The sequence below is a fragment of the Patagioenas fasciata genome, chromosome 20 (genome assembly GCF_037038585.1).
Source record: "Patagioenas fasciata isolate bPatFas1 chromosome 20, bPatFas1.hap1, whole genome shotgun sequence".
NCBI lineage: Eukaryota > Metazoa > Chordata > Aves > Columbiformes > Columbidae > Patagioenas > Patagioenas fasciata.
Window position 1 is genome coordinate 2,816,525 of NC_092539.1, and position 15,190 is coordinate 2,831,714.

The 15,190-nt window shown below is 56.7% G+C and overlaps 1 protein-coding gene across 5 annotated transcripts; it reads left to right on the forward strand.

Moving 5' to 3' along the window:
* The first annotated feature begins 229 nt into the window (after positions 1-229).
* Positions 230-13,763, forward strand: TOR4A (torsin family 4 member A). Of its 5 annotated transcripts, none has more exons than XM_065854092.2 (4): positions 230-443; positions 1,151-1,290; positions 2,046-3,047; positions 10,556-13,763. In XM_065854092.2, exon 4 carries the CDS (start codon positions 10,595-10,597, stop codon positions 12,524-12,526), a length of 1,932 nt encoding a protein of 643 aa, XP_065710164.2. In that variant the 5' UTR covers positions 230-443; positions 1,151-1,290; positions 2,046-3,047; positions 10,556-10,594; the 3' UTR covers positions 12,527-13,763. The 5 variants fall into 5 exon arrangements, with proteins under 5 accessions (XP_065710164.2, XP_071673593.1, XP_071673594.1 ...); XM_071817492.1 differs by lacking the exon at positions 230-443 and having other exon boundaries at positions 1,063-1,290; positions 2,046-2,137; positions 2,963-3,047; XM_071817493.1 differs by lacking the exons at positions 230-443; positions 1,151-1,290; positions 2,046-3,047 and adding an exon at positions 6,397-6,721 and having other exon boundaries at positions 10,560-13,763.
* Positions 13,764-15,190: the final 1,427 nt, after the last annotated feature.

Here is a 15,190-nt window from a genome sequence, read left to right on the forward strand (position 1 = left end):
TCTGTGGATAACTGAATAAACCCCAGTCTGTGAACAAGTAGGATTTTACTCCAGGTAAAGCCAAGAAAGATGAGCAGCAGGGGTGTCCAGGACACAGTAGTGGCCTCATCATCGCTGTGCCCAGCATGGGATGTGGCTGGGGACGTCCCTGGGCACCACGCGTGGAGGACACGAGACAAGATCTTGTGGAAGTGCAGCTTGTTCAGCCCCGGGCAGAGCTCTGTGCTCTGTGCTCTGTGCTCCCTGCTCCTGCAGCAGCTCCTGGTGGCGTTTCCCTTGGGAAAACACCTCCCGGGGCTTCTCCACGTTCCCCCAAAGGCTGCTCAGCTCCTTGTGCTCAGCTCTTGCTCAGACCTGCAGCCACTACGGAATTGATCAAAGCAGCACACAAGCGCCAAAACCCACGTGCTCTGGGAGGACGAGAGGGAGCAAGATGTGGGCAGGTGGTGGGGGCATCCCTGGAGGACACCTGTGTCCTGGCTGTGCTGCAGTGCTCAGCCCCAGGGCTGCGTTTCACAGCTGCTCTTTTTCCCTTTTTCCCTGCCTTTCCCCCTTTTCTTTCCCCACTTCCTCCCTTGTCTTTCCCTCCTTTCTTTCCTTCCCCCGTTTCTTCCTTACCTCTTTCTTTCCTTCCCCCCTTTCTTTCCTTCCCCCCTTTCTTTTCCCCTTTCTTTCTTTTCCCCTTTCTTTCTTTCCCCCCCTTTCTTTCCCCCCCTTTCTTTCCCCCCCTTTCTTCCCCCCCTTTCTTTCCCCCCCTTTCTTTCCCCCCCTTTCTTTCTCCCCCATTCTTTCCCTCCATTCTTTCCCCCCATTCTTTCCCCCCTTTCTTTTCCCCTTTCTTCCCCCCTTTCTTCCCCCCCTTTCTTCCCCCCCTTTCTTCCCCCCCTTTCTTCCCCCCCTTTCTTCCCCCCCTTTCTTCCCCCCCTTTCTTCCCCCCCTTTCTTCCCCCCCTTTCTTTCCCCCCTTTCTTCCCCCCCTTCTTAGCTCCCTTTCTTATCCCCCTTTTCCTCTTTTCCCCTTTCCCCCCTTTTCCTCTTTCCCCTTTTTCCCTTTCCCTTTCCCTACTTTATTTTACTTCTACTTTCTTTTACTTCACTCTGTTTTCTTCTACTTCATTCTATTTTATCCTATTTTAATTCTACTTTTCCAGGAAAGCAGACCCAGCGCCTGGAAGCCGGGGAAGGCAGGCGGTCGGGGCAGCAGGGTCAGCGTCTGGCGGCCGCGGGAGCCGCCTGGTCTGTGCACAGCACGTCCCGCTCCGCGCTCCGTGTCCGACCGGCGAGCCCCTGGGTGAGCTGCGGCCACGACTGGGTGTGGAAACGTCTCATTTGGGTCTTTTTGAGACCAAAGAAACTGCCATCTTTGCAGCCCTGCAGTGGGGTCTGGCCCTGACCACCAGAGAAGCTGGGGCTGGCCGCGGGGGTGAGGAATGCGACTGGTTCACCTTATTTTATAGAGCAATATTTCTGTGTGGGTGCAGGCGGCTCTACGGGTGCTGCGGGGCGGTCAGACCAAAGCCACGGTGGGGATGTGAAAGTCGGGACAGGGAAGGGGACAGGATGAGCATCCTTCCCGCCCCGACCTTTCCCAGCCACCCACGACGCTCCCCCGTGGGCTGTGACCAGCGTGTCCGTCCTCAGGCCGGGGCGAGCGCTGCACTGCCAGGGGCACCCGGACCCGCGTCCGTCCCCACGCGGAGCCGCCGGCCGAGCTGCCGTGTGGTCATCTCCAAGTGTTACAGCAAGGAAAACTCTGGTTTAACGAACGCTTCAGCTTTTAAGGAATGTAAAAGTCTTAGAATTAATTGAAACAAGCTGGAAATGCAATTTTTCAGCCTGAGCGGAGGAAGCTGGAATAAAAACCAAAACAGGGCTTTGGGCTCTTCCCTGCACTGTTTGCCACCCAGCCCCATTGATTCAGGCCAGAGCTGTGTCTGCTGGCCCGGACAAAGCCCCGTCCTGGGTCCCTCACCCTGGCAAATCACTTCCACTAAAAATACATGTAACTTGAAAATGCATGTAAAATCACATTCCTTTACTCCTTAGGTGCTTGGAAATGGCTTCAGTTCCTCCAGGGTGTTGTACACACGCCGTCATTGCACACTACGAACCCTTTCCGTGAACACTCGTTTACATGGGTAAGCGTTGCGATGATTTTCGCTGATCGATGGTTTGGAGTTGATGTCTATGGCATCAAGGGGACGCCGTGTAGGTGACCGTCCCACCCTCAGCAGGAGCAGCCGTGGGCACTCGCTGCTCTCCACCTCTTCCTAATCATTTCCCCAATTTTCCATGTTTCCCCCGCCCCGGTTTTCTACCTTTTATTCCAATGTCAGAAGCAGCGTGCCCTCCCAGGCACAGCGGTACGTGCCACTGGTCCCTGCCCTCTCCCACCCTGCTTGCCACCCGGCTCTGACCCCGGCCGGTTCCTCACGGCACGGCTGTGACTGTGACCATGACCTTCCTGACAGCCCTGATGCCGCCAAGCCCGGCACGTGAGGAGCCGAAGCTGCCAAACCCATTTTTCTTTCTATTTTCCTTTTTTTGATTGTTTTAGTGAGGTGCGGGTGGAGCTCAACTGGCAGAGAAAGAAGCAGCAGATTAAACTGGGTTTTAGGAGCCGTCATCTGGACCGGCACCCCTTGAATGGCTTTAAAAAAAATAAATTAGATACAAATCCTCGCTTTCCTTCAAAAAGAGTGATTGCCCTTGGTCTATTTATAAACTGTTTAGAAGGGCCACGATAACCCAAGCAGGATGCGGCGTCCCTACAGGGGACGTTCTCCGGCCCATGGATAAACTGTTTGGGTTATTCAAAACATGTTAAAGCAGGGCTGGAAATTCTGGCTAAGAGTGAGACTGGGAAGAGCGTGGGGTCCAGCTTGATCCTGCCTGGGGAGCCACTGGTTTGTGCTGGTTTTACACTGATTTTGCTGCTGTTTGTGCTTCTCGCTGCTGTTTAGGATGCTCGAGGGTTGATGGTGCAGAGGGACCAAGGGATGCAAGGCGTTCAAGCAGCAGCAAAAATTCAGGGCACATCAACACAAGGTGAGTGATATAAAAGGATAAAAACCCCACCCAACAGCTCGAGCCACCTTGTGGAGTCAGGGGGTGGTTGGTAGCGCTGCGGAAAGGGCAGCTCGATGCTTGGAAAAGGGACCTCTGGGTCTGGAAATGCCCCCGCGGGGCTGGACGCTGCACACCAAACCTCGAGCAGCCCCAGGGCAAGGAACCCGCTGCCCACGCTGGGAAAGGTTATTTTGTTATATACTTTGATTCTTCCCTTTTCAGTGACACAGGAGGGGCTGGCGCCAAGGCTGGGAGCTGCTCGGGGTTTCTGTGTCCCCATCCTGCTGCCATTTCCCCTTCTCCACTTGCAGGCTCTCGCTTTCTGTTTCGGGGCTCCCTGCCTGCTCCTTGGGGTGTATTTCTGAGCTCTGTATCCATTTTCCTGCCCATGACTTTTTCAGCCTTCTTTAGCTTCTATTTTAGCAGATTGCCTCCTTTTCTGCAGCTTCTGTGGGGAAGGCCAGTGCTGTGGATATGGGACTCTGTCTCGGGGCTGCCAGGGCTCACACTGGACCATTCTGGGCCTTTTAGGGACCCACTGGCCCCAGGGGGTTCATTCCCCTCATTCAGGCTTCCCGGGGGAGCAGAGAGGCCAGGGGCATTTGCACATGTTTGGGGCGCAGCTGCTGCTCATCAACCCTGGAGGTGTTTTGACTAAATAGACAACGTGCCAAAAAAATGGAGGAAAAACCTAAAATTGCCATAAAAGTCAGCACTGAGCAGCAAGGGGCTGTGCAGCTGCCCCCACTGCCGGTGATGCTTTGTGGTGGGGAACCATCACGTGCGGGTACCAAACCAGTGGGTACAGGGCAGCTCGGAGGTCGCCATGTCCCCATCCCAGGGTTTTCTCGCCCCCTTTCCCTGGAGCCCCGGCGGGGCAGAGCCGCGGGAGAGGCCGTGTTCGCACAGTTGGTGCTGGTGGCTCTGCAGGAAGGGCCGTGGCACTGCGGCCGCTCGCGCCATCCCGGCCCAGCCGCCATTTCCTCCCCGCGTGGGGCCCAACCGGGGGGCACGGCCCTGGAAACCAGCAGAGACACAGGGGACAGGGCTGGGGGCCCCTGGTGAGTCGGGGAGACTGGGGGGGAGCGGGCTGGCCCCACTGCACACCCTTGCACCAGACCCCCCTGCATGCACAGAGCTCCCCACTAGATGTGGGGCCCCTGCAATGTGCTGCACAGCCCCCCATTGCACTGCCCCCTCATTGCATTGCACCCACAAGCAGCCCCTCCACTGCATTGCCCCTCTGTGTGCCACCCCTCCCCAGGATGTCCCTCCCCGTGGCACCCAGCGGGACGGCAGCTGCTCCCCCCGCTTTTGGGGACACAGCCCCCACACCACGGCCATGGCAGCAGCTGCACAGGGTGATGTTTTGGCCAGGAACACAAGCAGGGGCTGTTTTCCGTGGTCCTGTCCCCCGTGTCCAACCCCTGCCCCATGGGCCGTGCTGGAGGGATGTCCCCACATGGGACAGCTCTCAGTGCCACCAATGCCCTGGCCCCCCACTCTCTCAGCTGCTCCCCCTGCTCTTTTGGCAGCCACCCCAGACTGAGCTGATGATTTTGGAAGCCGGTGGGTGGTGACACCAGGACTGTGTCCCCAGCTGCAAGTGCCAGCCCTGTGTCACCCTATGTGCACCAACCTGTCACTTGCACGGGCACCCCATGGCTGTTCTTGTCCCCCCCAGGTCAGACAGGGGCTGATGGTGGCCACTCTCCCTCGCTCGGGTCCCCGTCCCCACGTGCCATCAGGCTCCCCCAGCTCCACAGGGGTCCTGTGCAGGTCAGTCCTATGTCCCCTCCATAACCAGGAGCACATCGCCCTCTGCTCCAGCCGTGGTCCCCACCATGTCCCTTTGTCCCCACGGCTTGCACGAGCAGGGCGAGCTTCCCTCCTGGCTGCACTTTGAGCCCCATTTCCACCCTCCCTTCATTTCCTGCTGCCTTTTGAATGCTTCCTGCCCCCCCATGCCCCCCTGTCCCCCACTGGGCCACAGGAGATGGCTCACGCTCCTTCCCAGTGACAGCCAAGCGTTTCTCTGGGCTGTTGGGGTTTGTTAACAGCCCTGGGGTGCTGACTGGGAGCTGCTTGCTTCTGTTAGAGTTTTGGGGGAGCATTGCTTTTGTTTTCTTTAATGGTGTTTAACTGTGCTGCTTGAGGGAAGTTCTTGCCTTGCAAAAACCTGAAGTACCCAGAAAAACATCTCTTCTCACAGCTGCTCTCGGAACACCCGCCCAAGCCCATCCGGCGGGACCTCCAGCTCCAGGTCAGTTCTGATGGGCTTCCCGGCCTGAGAGCAGCTCCCAGCCACCCGTGGCCCGTCCTTGGCTGAGCTGCTGTGCCTTCGTGCCACGGAAATCCCCACATTTGCAAGGATTTGTTAGGCAAATGCCTCCCCGGCCGCAGCACGTCTGGCTGCCTGGCACAGGGTCGGGACGCTTTGTGGACCCTGCTCAGAGCATCCCCTCCCCATGGAGATGCGGGAACCGTCACGCACATCACAGACACAACGGGATCTGTGCTGTGATGCTCCAGAACAACCCAAACTTCCTTTTTTTTTTCTTCCCACCACCCCCATTTTTGCTCTGGGGCAGCCACTTTTGCAGGGAGCAGCTTCCAGCTGAGGTTTTATCGAAAAATAGGAGCTTGGTTGCCAAGAGGTTGTGTTTGGGCTGCTCTGCCTTTGCCAAACAGGCTTATTTTTTCATGAAAAAGCCTTGGCTGGGTTGTACAAGCGCAAGTGAGAGGTGGGGTGTTTGGTAGGGCTGATGGAGCTGCAGGTGGAGGTGAGGAGGAGCCGCCGTGATGAGCCTTGGCACTGCCGGGTACGGGAAAACCCTGCTGCTTCCTTCTTCCCTCTGCTAATGCTGCTGAGGGAAGAAGCAGTTTTACCCTGGGGGGTTGTGCAGCAATAGCTCAGGGTGCCAACAGCGGCTGTTCCCGAGGTCGGTCCTGCAGCAGCTCTGCAGCCTGGCCTGGCTGTCCCATGTCCCCATGTCCCCCTGCCACACAGCCGGGGGGGATAAAGGGGATAAAAGCCTCAGCAGGGTTGGAGCAGACAAGGGCAGTGGAGCAGGAGCCCGGGGACAGACAAATTGCCTATGCTGGACTTGCTATATTTTTCTAGACTTGCTCATTTTTTCCCACATTCACTCAGTTGTCATTCTGCCTGTTTTCCCTGCTAGTGAGAAGCTTTGTCCTTGAGCTGCACTGGCGCTGGCTCAGCCCCGATAACCTCTGCTCAGCATCACCACTTTGACATTTACCGGTGACAAGTTCCAGCCTAATTACACTCCAGAGGGTGGGGATGTTTTGCCCAAACTCGGGGCTTTCGAGGCCACACGGCTGATGAGCTCATCCCGCTGTCCCGCCGCGGCCGCCCGGGATTCGTGTTTGTTCGCACGATGCCGCTGTGACGGCAGCCGCCACAGAGGCTTTGGGTGAGAGGGGGGAGACAAAACCGTCCGGCAGCGGCCGTCCCGCGGCGCGGGGAGAAGGAAGTGCTGCCACGGCCACTCCTCCTCGCCATTTCCTCTCCACAGTCGGGTTTTTATTCAGATGAGAGAGGGGCAGAGGAGCAGCCGGCCCGTCCGAGGCCGGAGGTTGGGCTCACCGGCTGAACGGGAGCGACGGTGACCGGTCCCAAGGGAGACGCTGTGGGTAACTGCGCTCGGTGCGGCTCCCCCATCCCGCTCCCCACCCCGCGGGGGTCACTGTGGCACCCCACGGCCACTTCAGGCTCCATCCCCACCACCACCTCTGCTCGTCCCCAGTGGCCCCTTTCTGCCAAAACCCACGCCAGTTTCATGGGAACCCTCCTGTTCCCACTGGTTTTGGATGCTCCAGGCTCTTCCCCTCCGTGTTGCCCTTCGCATTGGTCTTGGTCTTTGTGGCTCACCAAAAGTCTGGGCTGGGTGAGGGGCTGGTGGGCTTTGGCAGCAATCGGGCTTCTGGGGTGGCACAGGTGGGTTTTGCATCACCCTGGCTGTCACCCATGCACTGTGTTTTTGGGAACGGTGAACACTTGCAAGCCCTGAGCTTGGGGTTTTAAGCAACCCGTGTTTCTCAGTGTGTTTCCAGGCAGGGTGCCAGGGCCGTGCCGGCCTCTGCTGCGATACGGGATCTCTGCTCCCAGCCACTGAAGCCCTTTGATCTGTGTCCTGCGCTGCAAGGGGCCGTTTTGCTCCACTTTTCCCCCTGGAAAGGCTCGGTTTTGGACAGAGGGCTTGGCTTTCAGCCGGCACCATCAGCCTTTGGGATTTGCCAGCAGGTCCCCTTTCCCAACCGCTTTGCTGACCCAAAGAGCCTGAGGTCGGGGTGCAGCTCCTTCCTCTCCAGTACCATCCTTGGGATTCAGAGGTTGGTAGTTTAACCAGACACACATTTCTCTGGCTGGCATCGGGGAGGTGTCTCCTACAAGCCGGACCCTTTGTACCTGCAAACACCATCTGCCCGGAGGCTGCGCCGTCCCGCTCCCCTCCGGCCCCGCTGCCTCCGGCTGCCCACGCAGGCTTGTTTGTTGTGGAAACCTTGTTTTGGCAGGAGCAGGGTGACACACGGATGGAAGCAGTAGGGAGGAAGTGCTGAAGGAGGGCAGCTGGAGGTTTCTCAGGAGCATTTCCAAGAGCTGAGTGCGAGTCCTCCCACGGTGCAGCCGGACTCGACGCGGAGCAGCGCCTGATGGTGTTTACATGAGCACTTGTGATGCTGCAGACTTAATTACCGGTTCTTTTTCCTTTCATTTTCACTAAATATCTAATTGAGTTGCTGAAAGCTCATCTCTGCAGGCTGGCAGCGCCGCTGGGCTGGCACAGCCGCCTGCCCCAGCCCTGATCCCATGTTGAGCAAGCGGGGCTGCTCCTGCAGAATTCAAGTCGTATGTAAATAACAGCAGGTCTTAGGAACTGAGTCACGGTAAGGGTTATTATATGCGTGATGGGACAGATTTCTTGCTGAGGATGGCATTTATTCCCTCCACCCTGCCTCGCGTGGCTCATCTGGAGGGCTGGGGATCCTGTGCTGGTGGATGGATGCGCTGCTTGGGCTCTTGGCTTAGAGAAAAGGGTTGGGAGCAACTCCTGGCTAATGAGCACATGGTCCTCGTGCTTTTCCGTCGGCCTCGCGGGGGCCTTGGGCTCCCCGGGTGGACATGGTGGTGGTGGTAGGAGAATCAGCTTCAGTTTTGAGGAGCCAAATCCCTTCGTGCTTGTGCTGGAGCAGGTGGGGTTACTGGGGGATCCCTGCTGCGTGCCAGCAGCTTCTGCGGGAGAGTGTTTGTCTTGTTGTCACCACCAGCATCCATCTGCTCCCCACACCTTTCCCCGTGAACTCCCACAGCCTCCCCCAGCATTTAATCACCCTCTCTCCACCTGTGCGGATTTGGGGCTCAGAAAGCTTCACTGCGTGTTTGTGTCAATGTGTGTCACAGCCCAAGGGTTGTCTTGGCGCCAGGTCGAGCTCTGTGGTGTCCCCGCTCCCTGGGGACCACGGTCTGTGTCACAGGGGCTGCTCCCCAGCAGCTCTGGGGACAGCCACCCCGCTGGGGACCTTCAGGCACTGTGTGAGCAAAGGCGCAGCGTGCAAGATGGGGAGGAGCCAGGCTGGGACCCCAGGGTGTCATGAGGACACGGGTGGCACCCCAGCAGTGACACGCGGGGTGGTGGCAGCTCCGAGCCCCTGCACCCGGTGCCGCCCCTGCCCTGCTTGCAGGAATCTTGTCCGGCTGGTTTTGCTCTGGGCACGGCCAAATCCTGCACACGGTCAGCAATTAGCACTCGGAGCTAATTGCTGCACAGCACTAGCTCGTCCAGCGATTAGCGCTTGGGGAGCTGCTCACCCTGGTTTGGTTCCCACAATAAGCCGGCTGCCAGTCCGGAAACCAGCTTGTTCCTGGGACAGGGGTGAAGGCTTCGCTCGGCGTGTCCCGGCGTTTTGGAAGAGCTGGGAAAGGAGCCCGGTGAAGTGAGGAGGTGGCCGGGAGCGTTTCCCAGCGGCTGCGACTCCCCTTCTGCTCTCAGTGTGCTGGCGAGCGGCCGCCTGCGTCAGCCCCGCCGTGGGGGACGCGAACCCTTTGCCGGAGCGTGACATTCCGCAGGTTGGTGACTTCCTGCTGCGCTGGAGCGAGTTAATAGCAAACCTTTCGGGGACCTCCTCCTGCCCGATTTTTGGCAAGAGCTAGGGTTGACTTCTCTGAGCGGCTGATGAAAGCAGCTTTCCTCGCCCTGCCCGTGCCGGCTTCCTGCTCTCGGGGTTGGCAATGTCACCGCGGCAAACCGTCCTCTTGCGTCAGCGCTGCCATGGTCCGGAGGTGGCAGGGAAATGCCCTCCCACTGTGACACAGCTTCTGCCACCACCGGCTTCGTGCAGGGCAGGGACAGAGCTGTCCCCAGCGCAGCAGCACACGGAGGTGGTTGTGTGCCCAGTGGCCCCGTCCAGGCCTGGAGAGAAGTTTTCTCCTGTCAGCTTCCCTGCCGGGTCCATCCTTCTTGCCATTGCACCCTGCTGCTGCAGCGCATCCTCTCCTCTTCCTCCTTGTCTGCCAGCTGAGGTTTGCCCACGCGTTTGCTCTGCAGGTGGTTTTTCCTCGGGATGCTCGTGTCCCCGTGCTCTCCCGTGTGGCTCTGGGGACTCACGTGGGAAGGACACAGCGGCTATCGTGGGTCCAGGGGTGCGAGTGTGTGGGTGCAGGGGGCACGGAAGGACCATGGGGCAGGACGGTCGGGGTGCTGTGGGACAGCCCCACTGCTCTCCCCAGAGCCATGTGCAGGCTCAGTCACCACCACATCAGTTCTCTGCAATATATCTGAGTGCCCAGGGCAGCCCGGGGAGCTGCGGGCAGAGGGCTGGATGCTGCCCTCTCCTCCTCCAGCAACCCGAGCTGCCTGGCACAGCCCTTAACAGAGCCAGGAAAAATCCACACCCCCCGGGAGATGCCGTGGCACCCGACCTGCACGGCACGAGGGTTTCCACAGCAAGTCCCTCCCGTGCATGCTTCCACACCCCGAAAGGTCTCTGCGGGGGTACGAGTGACTGTTTCCTTCGGGGCGTGTACATGAGTGTGTGTGTACGCAGGTGTGGTTTGTGTCCTGCTTGTATTTAGCACAGGGAAGGGAACAGGACTGGGCAGCTCTGGTTCCAGCCCCAGCTCTGTCTGCTCAGTGTTGGGCTCATGGCAGAACACAGCAGAGCCCCCGGCTTTGGCTCCATCCAGCTCCGAGCTTTCCTTCTGCACGTGAAGGCAGGACTGGGTTTGTGATATGCATTGATTTGCATTTATTTACATTGAATTTCATCTGTAGCTTTGTGTGTTCAGAGCGTCTTCCGGAAAGTTAGCTTAGCTCTGGAAGTGTCTCCCTGCCATCCTGCCATTGCTGATTGCTACAGGTGATCATTCTGCATGTCAGAAAGTGGTGTATCTGTCTGATTTGTCTGTTATTAGTCAGTTCATGGTATTACAGAGATTAATTTTACATTTTGCTTTTTTTCTTAAGAAAGAAGATGATGTGAATGGGCTGTAAGAACCAGACGGGATGGACGGAGAGCTGCCCTGCACTGGTGTGGATGGAGAAGTGTCCTCTGCCACGGAGGATCGGGGAGGAGAGATGCCCGGTGCGGAGAGCGAGGCTGAAGGGGACGCGCCCTGTGCGGAGAGCGAGGCTGAAGGGAACGTGCCCTGTGCGGAGAGCGAGGCTGAAGGGGACGTGCCCGGTGCGGAGAGCGAGGCTGAAGGGGACGCGCCCGGTGCGGAGAGCGAGGCTGAAGGGGACGCGCCCTGTGCGGAGAGCGAGGCTGAAGGGGACGCGCCCTGTGCAGAGAGCGAGGCTGAAGGGGACGCGCCCTGTGCGGAGAGCGAGGCTGAAGGGGACGCGCCCGGTGCGGAGAGCGAGGCTGAAGGGAACGTGCCCTGTGTGGAGAGTGAGGCTGAAGGGGACGCGCCCTGTGCGGAGAGCGAGGCTGAAGGGGACGTGCCCGGTGCGGAGAGCGAGGCTGAAGGGGACGCGCCCTGTGCCGACAGCGATGCAGAAGGAGAGATGCCACATGCTGAGACCAACACGAAGGAAGAGGCACCTTGTGCTGAGAGCAGTGTGGAAGGAGAGCTGCCCAGCACGGACAGCGATGGGGAAGGGGAGATGCCCTGTGCCGAGGGCGATGCGAAAGGAGAGGCATCTTGCTATGAGAGTGATGGAGAAGAAGTGCCAGATACTGAAATCCCTGCTGCTCCGAAGAAAATGTCTTCTGTTTCTTCTCCCTTGCGGGCAATCATCCGCCTGCGACGACGATACTGGGGGCAAAAGAAGAGCCGTCTGCATTTAGAGCTCCCTCGAGAAAAATCTCCAGAATTTGGCCATACGAGGCTGCTTCAGAGGCAGCTTTCCCTGAACCGAACTGGCCTGTATGGCTCTTCCATGTCCTTCTTCAATCGGACCAGCTTCGAAACGTCCCAGTACTTCACCTTTGACACGTCTGTGGAGCAGCACGCTATGAAAAAATGCAGGCGGAAAAAAAATCGAAGGAAATCTAGAATAGTCCTGTATCCAGATAAAACAAAAAGATACCTCCCGACAGAGGAGAAGAGCAAGGCCAAACGCTTCCTTCTCTTGCTCATCGTCATTGTCTTCTTCCAGATTCTCAATGCGATAGAGAACCTGGATGACAACCTCCAAAAATACGACCTAGATGGTTTGGAGAAAACAATGCACCGGGAAGTATTTGGGCAGAAGCTTGCTGTGGAAAGTATGATGGAATTACTGAAAGACTATCTGGCTACCCACATACACAACAAGCCTCTAGTAATCTCTTTAAATGGCCCGACAGGAGTTGGGAAGAGTCATGTTGGCTGGCTGCTGGCCAAACATTTTCGTTCCGTCATGGACAATGATTTTGTGCTTCAGTACTTTGTTATGCACCACTGCCCCGACGGGGTTGCTCCTCTTACTTGTGAAATAGATTTATCTGAGAAGATTTCTGACATGGTTACACGAGCTGAAGTAGAAGAGAAAATACCATTGTTTATTCTGGATGAGGTTGAACTCATGTCTCCAGTCCTGCTGGATACCCTCAGCCGCTTCTTTGAACCCAACCAAACCAATGAGTTCCTCAATGCCATCTACATTTTAATAAGCAACATAGGAGGCGGTGAAATAACCAAGTTTGTTATCCAGAATGCATCCGCTGAGCTTCTGCATCAGCAAAGTGGAGTCGAAGAACTGCTGAGCATCGTCCAGCCCGTCCTGATCGATGTCCACCCTCTCTGGAAATCTGCAGACATCGTCCCATTTGTTCTTCTGGAGAAGAGCCATGTCATAAACTGCTTCCTGGAGGAGATGCGGAGGGAAGGGCTGTATCCCGACCAGAAGCATATTGAAAATTTAGCGAGTCAGCTCAGTTACTACACTACAGGGGACAAGCAGTACTCCAGGATGGGCTGCAAGCAGGTGGTGGCCAAAGTCAACCTGCTGTAGTCATTTACTGAGGAGACCAAGTCCTGTTCTTGGGATTTGCACAATTCTGGGTTTATGGAGGAATATTGTGACCAAGGTGTCCTTTCTCAGGCCTGCGCCAACGCTGTCCTGGTCGAGGTGGTGGGATGGCAGCCCGAACTCCTCTGTAACACAGTCTCTGTTCTCCTCCAGATGCCTCACTTATTCCTAATGATCTGTGAATAAAGCACAGGCAACAAAGCCCAAGCAACCTCCCATTAATTGTGAGGTGTTTTGTTCCTCACACTCATTTGGGGTACTTTGTCATTAAGGAGTTGTGAGACGAGAACAGACGCTGTGGGTCATGCACAGGAGGAAGCGGTCACCAGGTTGCTGTCCCTGCAGCACACGGGGCTGGGTCTTGCTCCTTCTCCAGGCTCACGGTCCTTGGCTCTTTGTTCGTCTTGGTCCTGGCTGGGGATGTGCAGAGCAGAGGCTGTGCTGGACACCTGGGAGAACCCCGAGAATTTGTGGCTTCTTGCTCCCCGAACGCGTGGGCAGGCAGAGCTCGGCTTTCTCCAGCTCCTACATGACCGCGCGCTCCAGAGATCACTTTTTGGACCCATTCCTGAGCTGTTGCTCTTCTGAGCTCATACCTGAGCTCACCTTTGGCACCTCCAGCGCGATTTGTGCCCTGTGTGTCTGTTTGGGCTCGCCCCGAAGGCTGCTCGGCTGTGCCAGTCGCTGCAGAAATAACCGCCGGATTGGTTCAGGTCTGGTGGTGGCAACTCATCCTGCTTTTTGCTTCTGGGCACATCTCACCACACTCATTATCTAGAAAGCCCAAAATAGCAACTGACATATATATTAAGCAACACACACACTGGAAAAGACAGTTTGGGCTGTCTGGGCCGAGATCAGTGGGAATCCTGGGCTCATTCCCAGCCCTGCGAGGCCAAGAGGTTCTTTGCCATTGGGACCCAGGGGAGAACGTGCTGCCTGGAAGCACCTCAGGAAAAGCACATGTCCGTGTTCTGAGCAGGCAAACTGGGCAGGTATTCATGGCATTGCTTTTTCAGGTTTTGGTTTTGTACCTAAATCCCCTTCTACAATTTGCTGTGAATTATCATATACTTAATCCTGTGGATGTTTGCACTGGTGGTTTGATTTGCCTCTTTCTAATTATTGGTCTCCAAAACCTTCTGTCACAACCTCCTGCTTCCAGAGCTATCATCAGGAATAAATCCAAACTATCCTGAATAAAAGAATTCAAAGTACATTTCCTTTATTTGACTGAAATGTGGTTTTCCTCCCAAATTTCTCTTGTGGACTGATGTAGCTGCACTGTTGTGCCTGTGCTTCCCAGGGACTCGGACTGGGAGCAGGGGCTGCAGCTTCGCTGTGGGATTTTGCACCTTGATGCCGTGTGAGCGTGTGCAGCTCCTCAGGGTACGCTCTTGGTAACCAGACCTAAAACCCACAGCGTGCCAGGAGCTGCGTGTGGCACATCCGCCAGAGCCACACGGGGGGACCAGCGACGTGTGTCCTTGGCTGAGATGATGCTGGGCTGGAAAGCCTGTACGTAGTTTCTCCTCTTGAAGTTATCCAGCCTTTTTCTCCTGCAGAAGGGCCTGTGAGAGCAGCTGGGCAGAGGGCAGGAGGGGCTGTGCACATGGGAAGGGACTGAGCCACCTTCTAGGCACAAGTGTCCACAAAAAGTGATGTGGGTGAGCTGACTTCCATAGCTCAGTGAGCCTTTACTACCAGGGCAGTTAGTATGTTTTTATCCTGGATAAGATGCAGAAACAACTGAGGGATGAGGATTCCCCTCCTCTTCCAGCTGGGAGAGGGACAAAGGTTATTTCTGGTTTCTTCTACCAAGTTCTGTCATTTCTGGGAGCTCAAGAGTGTGATGGGAGAGGTGTCCCCCACACTGACCCCCCTGTGCCTTCATCCAGCTCCTCGGGATCCCCCGGGTGAACGGGGCTGCCTGAAGTGTGGGACCTGCCATATCCATCTGCCATGCAGGTGGCTGTGGGTGGCACTGGGAAGGCTTCTTTGGTTGGCAAGAGCTCAGATAGAAATTCCTGTTGTGCTGGAGGCAGTGATTTACGGCAAGCAGCTCTGCCCTGATGCAGGCAAAAGCACAGCCAGTTCAGTAATTAAAGCAGCACCGGGATAACCATTCCCCACCATGGGCTGGCAGGGGCTCATGGGGAGACCAGCAGGTCCTCTGCACCCCACAACTCCATCCTGAATTCAGAAGCGTGTTTGGGCCGAATTCTCTCTTTGCATTTACCCTGGGGAAAGTGCAGGGTGATTCCAAACAGGTACAGCGTGAGGATGTGGGACCACGAGAGCACGGCAATGATAAAGGAGGGTAAAAGTAAATATGAAATAGTGGGACCTGGGACCACACCGGCCTGGTCTGTGCTCACGGCTTGCCCAGGCTCAGGTCAGAGGGCCCCATGGCACGAGCTGCATTCCCCATCACATGTGGCATCAGGCCCTGATAGAACAGCTGTTCCACCTCCAGGAATACAGAAAGTGAACCAATAATAAACCTTGAAGGCATTAATGAGTCCTCAATCTGCCTCACCTGACCAGCTCTCCACACCCAGAAACACTTCAGAAAACCTACTTAAGCTCAGCTGGAGCCATTGGTTTCTGTGGGAGCTGTGTTGGAGAAGTGCTGGTGCCCAGCTC

Bases quoted from the DNA above. Each gene is read 5' to 3' on its own strand.
- TOR4A (XM_065854092.2), top strand. From the start codon at position 10,595: ATGGACGGAGAGCTGCCCTGCACTGGTGTGGATGGAGAAGTGTCCTCT.